Source organism: Helianthus annuus, chromosome 6, assembly GCF_002127325.2.
Source record: "Helianthus annuus cultivar XRQ/B chromosome 6, HanXRQr2.0-SUNRISE, whole genome shotgun sequence".
In the NCBI taxonomy this organism is placed as follows: Eukaryota; Viridiplantae; Streptophyta; class Magnoliopsida; order Asterales; family Asteraceae; genus Helianthus; species Helianthus annuus.
This window is the reverse complement of record NC_035438.2, coordinates 127,811,548-127,819,760: the sequence shown is the minus strand read 5'-3', so window position 1 is coordinate 127,819,760 and position 8,213 is coordinate 127,811,548. Positions and strand designations below refer to the sequence as shown.

At 32.3% G+C, this 8,213-nt stretch overlaps 2 protein-coding genes across 2 annotated transcripts; both read left to right on the top strand.

The window, feature by feature from the left end:
• The first annotated feature begins 2,339 nt into the window (after nucleotides 1–2,339).
• On the top strand, nucleotides 2,340–6,137 carry LOC110888063. Its single transcript, XM_035974251.1, has 5 exons — nucleotides 2,340–2,540; nucleotides 2,653–2,739; nucleotides 5,495–5,689; nucleotides 5,876–6,034; nucleotides 6,096–6,137. The coding sequence occupies exons 1-5, from the start codon at nucleotides 2,340–2,342 to the stop codon at nucleotides 6,135–6,137; spliced, it is 684 nt and encodes a 227-aa protein (XP_035830144.1).
• Nucleotides 6,138–7,157: 1,020 nt separating this feature from the next.
• On the top strand, nucleotides 7,158–7,780 carry LOC118479461. Its single transcript, XM_035974002.1, has 2 exons — nucleotides 7,158–7,314; nucleotides 7,390–7,780. The coding sequence occupies exons 1-2, from the start codon at nucleotides 7,303–7,305 to the stop codon at nucleotides 7,768–7,770; spliced, it is 393 nt and encodes a 130-aa protein (XP_035829895.1). The 5' UTR covers nucleotides 7,158–7,302; the 3' UTR covers nucleotides 7,771–7,780.
• The last annotated feature ends 433 nt before the right edge of the window (nucleotides 7,781–8,213 follow it).

Genomic DNA, 8,213 nt, shown 5'->3' with positions numbered 1-8,213 from the left:
CATATTGCACAATATGTTGATCAAACACGACGGACGTGCAATATCCCCGGATTGGGTACCGGATCCTCCTACACAAGTTCAAGTTCCACAAGATATCAATTTACAATTGCGTAACGAAGAAACTCACTTTCGGTTGAGATTCGATTTAATCGAACTAGTAGGTTCTCTAGGTTTGGAGTTTCCGGATTCGGACGAGGAGTAGGTTTTTTTTTTTTTTAAATTGTATGTTTCTAGTATGTTAAATTCGAGTAGGTTTTTTTTTTTTTTTTTTTTTTTTTTTTTTTTTTTTTTTTTACAAATTGTATGTTTCTAGTATGTGAAATTGAAGTAGTATGTTTTTAAATTAATGAAATTTTTAATTTTAGTGTTTTATTGTTAATTTCTAATTTAAAATAAAAAATTAAAAAAATTGGGAGGGAGTGATAGAATTCCATCACTAGTGATTCCACCCCTCCTACATTTCTATCACTAGTGATGGAAATTTGATTGATGACATGGCATTACTTGATTGGATAGTGGGAGTGATGGATTCTATCACTAGTGATAGAATTTATCACTCACAAGCACCAATCAAGTTTCGCCATGTCATTGACCATTTTTCCATCACTCACAACCATTTTTAGTGGGGGTGGTCATCACTCACCACCACACCCAACAATTTCCCCCCAACCAACAAATACCCTCACAAAAATAAACCATAACGCGTGATGGAGATAACGAAAATCGGTTTCCGTTAATGTATAACGCGTTGAAGTGTGTAGCGGCGGTCGAGTTCAACGCGTTATGGTTTGTCACGTTATACTATCACGGAAGAAAAGGAGACCGCCCCGGGTCCCCTAAGAAGTGGTGTCAAAAGTGGGACTATTTATACGCTCTGTAATTTATATCGATTGGAGGTATCGTGACGTCTGAAATAAATTTTTCTTTTTTTTTTGGGTAAAGACGTCTGAAATAATTTATTTATTATTTATTAATTTGTAAAGTTACAATGTTTCCTTTTTTTATTCTTTTGTTACGTCTATATTAATTTATTATTTATTAATTTGTAAAGTTACAATGTTTTTTCTTTTAATAGTTTTTTGGTTTATCTCTTTCATAGTTTAAAATATTATGTTTTAAAAAAATTTGTTCTTAAAGTGGTACGGGTACTTGAGTTCTTATTTGAAGACTGAAGTTCAATTCTCATTTAATGCAAAAAAAAGTGAGGCATTGGTGGACAGTGATAGGAGACCCAGGGAAACCTGGGTTCGATGCTTGAGTTAAACGAATTTTACCAGTAATTTCACCGTCGTGCCTACGAACGGGTGGGTTACCGGGTTTTCCCCGGAATTGGTGGTGGGCGACTCGGGTTACTCTCGGAGTACTCCGTTTGTCCAGTGGGTGCCCCGAGAGTGCTCAGGATTGATTTATTGGCCGTTCAAAAAAAATGTTTCAACATTCTTATTTTTACCAGCGTTGAGCATTACAAATTTTAACGCTCGGCAGAACTAAGCCACAGCAACGCGCGGTGATTAACACTAGTTATGAAATGCATATACGGTTAGTGGCGGATCTAGCGGAGGCTACCCCTTATTATAGGGTAGGTCTGCCCCTATATACGGTTTACCAAAACATGCAAAGTTTATAGAATACATGTTGCAAATGAAGTCCCTCGTATCAACTATGTGTGCATTAGTTATGTTATAGTTTGTGAGCACGAAAATCTTCGTATTGTTTGCTAATAGGCTTGTTTTATAACAAGTTCGGTTTTATTAGTTTTTATATATCCCATTCATCCGATAGAGAACTTGGAATTTTAATAAAAAGCAAATTTATAATTTTCTTTTATGAGAACTTGGAATTTTAATAAAAGCAAATTTATGATTTTCTTTTATACATATTTTTTATATTTATTGAATATTTAAATATATATTGTTTTCTCATATATTAAAATTAACCGACCATTTTCGAATTTAAAGAAAAGTTCACAAATATTGCAAATTTGAATGTTAATTAACTTTGAATAACTTGATTCGAATTACCAAAATCCGTTTGACTTACCAAAAACAGTATTTTCTAACCAAAATCCGTTTAAATGATATGTATCTGTCAAAAGAAGATAAAATCATTTAATTTTGCATTTATAGAGATAAAATCATTTAACTTTGCGTTTATAACTGACATGAAATTAAAATAGTTTTTTAAATGTCAACATTTTAGGAAAAAACGTGACATTATGTTTTCTTTGAAGATTTTCTTTAATACGATTCCGTTATATATATATTGATTATAAAAAACAAAGTGCAAGAAAGTAAGGGACTTTAACATTATTTTATTTTGCATAACATCAATATACAACAATGCAGTTTAGTTGTTGTCATGATACCCATTCTATTGTTTCTTTTGTTGTATTAGTTTCTTTGTTGTTTACCCCAATCATCTCCTCAAAGGATTTCCGAGAAAAGAATGGAACTTCCATCGCGGGCAACAAGTCGAAGAACATGAAGTTGATTAATGCCCAACTTCGAAAGATCAACAAGCCTTTTGTTAAGTCAATTAAGGTAACCCTTATACTCTATTAGTTGAATTGGTCATTTATAAAAATCTCGTTATACTAGTTATGGTTTTGTTACAATTTCTATTGATTTGATAGATGTTTTTTTTCTTATTCAGAGCCCAGATGATGACATAATAGACTGTGTTTTATTTCATCTTCAGCCAGCTTTTGATCTTCCCGAGTTAAGAGAAAAAATATCATTGGTATGTTTAAGGTGCCCTACATAAATTAGTACCGGAAACATTTTGTGTTGTGTGTGTTTATACATATATATAGGGAATAGATCATGAGAAAAGTAATTAAATGAGAACTAATAAACTACCTAAAAAACACACCTTTTTTTTAAATTCGATAATTTTAATTTATAAAAAATTAAAAATATATATATTAAAAATAAGTACTACACATGTGGATTAGTATAAAAAAAACTAAACACTCTAACCCACCTCCAAAAACCTAACCCCCCATACACACACACCCCTAAAAACCTAACTCTGAAAGTTAAATTGAACCTAAAACATAAACCCTAAGGCTAGATTTCATGTGCAACATATACATATAATTCACATGTTCAGTACTATTTTTTTCTTTTTTTTAAAAAGAAATTTTTTATACATAATAAATAGCGGTCTTTTATAAAAAAATGTAAAAAAAATTGCTTTGTTTTTTGAGTTATTTCGATAGTGTTTAGTTTTCTATTTTTTATTCAAAGCCCTAGTGGTAACATCATAGACAGTTTTATTTCATCTTCAGCCAGCTTTGATATTCTCCAGTTAAGAGGAAAAATATTGCCAATGATCTCTAGATCAAGTGATGGAGAGCTTGTATTTCTCTTGAGAGATGCAGGTTCGACTCCCACTTGGTGCAGAGTGAGACACTGGTGAGCAATGATAGGAGACCCAGGGAAACCTGGGTTGGATCCTTGAGCCAAACGGGTTTTACCGGTAATTTCACTGTCATGCCTACGGGCGGGTGGGTTACCGGGTTTTCCCCGGAATTGGTGGTGGACTCGGGTTACTCTCGGAGTACTCCGTTTGTCCAGTGGGTGCCCCGAGAATGCTCGGGATTAAGTTTGTTGGCCGTTAAAAAAAAAAAAGGAAAAATATTATTGGTATCTTTAAGCTGACCTTCATAAATTTGTTCTAGTAACATTTTGTTTTATAGAGAGAGAATGAGAGTTTTATTTTGGAATGTAGCTTTTGTGTGAGAAGAGGTAGAAGAAACTTAAATCTTTAATTTTTTTATTGATGGTTCATATACTTTTAACGTTCAGTTTTCCACACAAATAAGTATGCCATATATACCTGAAAACCCATTAAATTAGTTTGTTCAATTTTTTTATGTTCAAGTTTTTCTACCCATGTATTAGGTTACGTGTAGATAATATTTTTTTTCGTGTCATTTTAGAGTCGTGTCAGATAATATTTCTACCCAAAATTTCACATGTGTAGCCTGTATAATAATACAAAAAATTGTTATTGTTTTATCTATTGCCTTTTAAAATAAATATAGAAAAATTACATTTAAACATTTTTCTTATATCTTTAACGTTTCTAAGATTGAAAAAACAAAATGAATGCTTTATCCTGTGTTTTCACGTCTCACATAAAACAATGAAGTGAACCATCCCTTATACACTTATCCACACATACAGGGGCGGACCCATATGGAGTGGGTCGGTGTCCTCGTACTCCAATGGTTTTTTAAATTTTAGTAGTTTTGGTATATTAAATGTTATAAGAACATCATAAATATAATTAGGTGGACATTGTTCAAAACAAAAAGAAGGCTAGTGAAGTGGTAAACCTCCCTATTTACCAAATAAGAGGTTATGAGTTCAATCCTTGTATAGCCTATTTTTGTTATTTTTTAATTAATCTAATAATTCAAATCTTGGGTTTCTTAAACAAACAAAAAAGTGAAAAACAAAGGTTTGATTTTTTTAGTTTTATCACTTGAATTTTGTTACTTGTCTATTTGTTTAAGCATTTGTTACTATGAATATTAAATTAAGAAATCAAATTGACATCGTATTTTTATTGTGTGTTTCTAATAAGTAATAATTATATATTTTTGTTATATGTTTCTCGCTCTGATCCAACCTGAACAAGGACCAACCCGAAAATTTTAATGTTTTGTTGTGAAAATTTTGAACACCGAAAAAAATAAACCCTATTGAAAAAAATTATCATGGGTCCGCCGCTACACACATACGAAGTCTACCTTTGTACATTACTGCATATTAGTATTTATTTATTTACCTATCTATTTATTTATTTATTTATAATTTGAAGTTGAACGATGGGTTAACATACTGATTAAATGCTTGATAAATCGCTAGAAGATTTTAAGGAGTACTTGTTAAAACTCACTGTATAATTGATTTGGTGAATTGTAACCTAGCCTTTCATATGATATTAGGGGTTGTTTCTCGTACACAATAATTTTAACCTAAAAAGCGTAGGAAGCAAAGATAAGGCGACACGTGTCGAATTAGGGGCATGTTTGGTATTAGTTACGGGTAGCGTAGGGTGGTGGTGGTCGGTGGCAATGGTGGAGGGTGGCAGCGGTGGTGGTTAGTGGCGGAGGGTGGCAGCGGTGGTGGTTAGTGGCGGAGGGTGGCGGCGATGGCAGGTGGCGGTGGTGACGAGGGGTGACGACGACGGGTGGTGGTTGCTAGTTGTGGTAGTAGTCAGTGTTGATGATGAAGGGTGAGAGAGAATAAAATGAATACACATATTAAATCAATCATTTCTATTGTTTTAAAATTTATTTTTTTTATTCTTACAAACTTTTTCACATTTGAATTCTATGACTTTCTAATATTTTAGTTATAATAAATTTGTATGTTTACGTTATCTATATTATTGCATTTGACTGAGTCCTTATTTATTTTTATTTTTTACTTACATTGAAAAATAAATCATTAATCTCTTTACCTGTTTAAAAAATAAACAGATTCAAGTACCAGAGTTACCAAAAACACATGCTAAAGCGGGAACGAACTCAGAAATCAAGCAGTTATGGCATTCAAAGGGTGAATCATGCCCAAATGGAACCATTCCAATTAAAAGAACAACTGCCAGTGACATTTCAATTTTCAAGTCAGCAAAAAAATATAGTAGAAAAAACCTTGTTTCTGCAAACTATGAGGTACACACTTACTTTAGGTAAAATCACCATATTAGCCTTGTTGAATAAAATACTTATGAAAAGTGCCATCAAATTTGTTGAATTGCTGGTTAACTAGAGTTCGACACGTGTCCAAAAGGGTTGTTGACCAATCACCAACCCGTTCATTTACAACTCATATACATTTTCTTTTATGTTATGTTGCAGCATGCAACTGGATATGTACAGGGAGAATTCCATGGAGCAAATGCGGAATTAAATGTATGGAAACCATACATTTCTAGCAATGATTTTAGTCGTTCACAAATCTGGGTTTTGTCGTACGTTGGAGCTAATCTTGCAAACAGTGTTGAAGCTGGTTGGGAGGTAAGTTCATCCTGCTGATCTTTTATTTATTTATTCTGCTTTAAAAGTGAATTTGGATCAGAGAATTTCCATTTTCAATATAATTGTTAATTGCCTTAAATGATTTAAAATAATATATAATACACTTAGTAAATAAATTAGATGATTGGTAACTAGTGATGTCGGTTTTTCTTTCATAACTTTTTTAACAAAAAAAGTTATTAGAAAAACAAACGCAACTAGCGAGGAGCTAGAGCGGGACATGACATACCAAGGGTGTAGCGTTCCGATTCAAGCCATTTTCTAGTATGTTTATATATATATATATATATATATATATATATATATATATATATATATATATATATATATATATATATATATATATATATATATATAGGGTAAGGTTCATGCGAGAACCACCTTATTGCGAGAACCGCGAGAACCAATGTGAACACAACCTAAAATAGCTAAAAAAACCTAAAAAAACCTAACCCCCACCCCCCAAAAACCTAAACCCCCCACCCCCCCCCCCACCCCAAAAAACCTAAACCCCCCTCCCCCACCCCCCAAAAACCTAAACCCCCACCCCCAAGCTAAAATGCTAAAAACTAAACCCCCAAAAAACCTAAAAAATCTAAAAAAATAAAAAAAAAATCTAAAATTTTTTTTTATTTTTTTACTATTTTTTATGTTCAAATCGCTACTTTTAGTAGCCAAAAAAAAAAATTATTTAAAAAAAAAATTTTAAAAATTTTTTTTTTGATACTAAAAGTAGCGATTTTTATATAAAAAGTAGTAAAAAAATAAAAAAAAAAATTTTTGGGTGTTTTTTAGATTTTTTTAGGTATTACTGTTTGTGTTCACACTGGTTCTCGCGGTTCTCGCAATAAAGGGTGGTTCCTAACGGATCTTTGTCCTATATATATATATATATATATATATATATATATATATATATATATATATATATATATATATATATATGTGTGTGTGGTGTGTGTGTGTGTGTGCATTTTAAAACCTAGTTTGTTATGGCAGGTTTACAAAGACAGTCGACCAAGATTGTTTATTTTTTGGACAGTAAGTTAATGTATCAGTTATTGTGTTTGCCGAAACAAGTATAGATTAAAACTAAAATAAAATAAAAACTACAGGCCGATGGGTATCAGTCTGGTTGCTACAATCTGGTATGTTCAGGGTTCGTCCAAACCACCCAAAAGTTTTCCCTTGGAAGTGCTATAGATCCGGTATCAACATATAACGGCGTACAATGCCATGTCGCCTTTATGATATGGAAGGTAAAAACATTACATAAAATAAATGTCAACTTTTGTAATCCATAGAAAAAATGGTTGTGATTTATGATTTTGCAGGATCCGAAGAGTGGAGACTGGTGGTTAAAGGTGGGAACTGAAGTGATCGGGTATTGGCCGAAGTCTTTGTTCACTAGTCTTCAAGGTAACGCAACGACAATTGAATATGGTGGAGAAGTGTATTCTCATGACTTGGCCGATAACCACACGACGACTCAAATGGGTAGTGGCCACTTCCCGGATGAAGATTTTAAGAAAGCGGCGTTTATTAGAAAGTTGGCAGTGATTGACCAACATAACGAATTAAAGCCAGTTTCTAATCTAAATTTATTCGCACCCAGACCCAATTGTTATGACGTTAGAAAGGGGCGTGGTAACCCTGATATTTGGGGTGATTATATCTTTTTTGGAGGACCTGGATATAATCCAAATTGTCTTTAAGAATATATATGCCGAATATTTTTCATTTCTTTTGAAATAATAATATACATGTTGCGTATTATTCATTTCTCACTGAATAATACAATATAATTCTCTTTTAATTTATTGGTCTGCTGCTTAGCAACCTTTAATTTTGTTGTTCGATTAAAATATTAGAACTAATATAATACATTCTTCTAATACAACGATTTATTTTATTGTTCGATTAAAATATTAGATAATACATTCTTCTAATACAATGATATATATATATATATAGGGTAGGGCTATATAGAAAACCCTATATATATAAAAAACCCTAGAAAACCCAACCTCCCGACATTTTTTTTTTGAAAAAAATAACACATGCAATATACATGTTTTTAAGAGTTTTGGGCCAAAAAAATCAAAAAGCGCCGAAGGGATGATTTTTAAAAAAAAAAAAATTCAGCAATTTCTGTCTT

What these genes read in the sequence shown, in the direction of transcription:
- LOC110888063 (XM_035974251.1), top strand. Translation starts at nt 2,340, where the DNA reads ATGCAGTTTAGTTGTTGTCATGATACCCATTCTATTGTTTCTTTTGTT. An exon ending in CTTTTGTTAAGTCAATTAAG is followed by an intron (nt 2,541 to 2,652) that starts GTAACCCTTATA and finishes TTTCTTATTCAG; the next exon opens with AGCCCAGATGATGACATAAT. An exon ending in TAAGAGAAAAAATATCATTG is followed by an intron (nt 2,740 to 5,494) that starts GTATGTTTAAGG and finishes AAAAATAAACAG; the next exon opens with ATTCAAGTACCAGAGTTACC.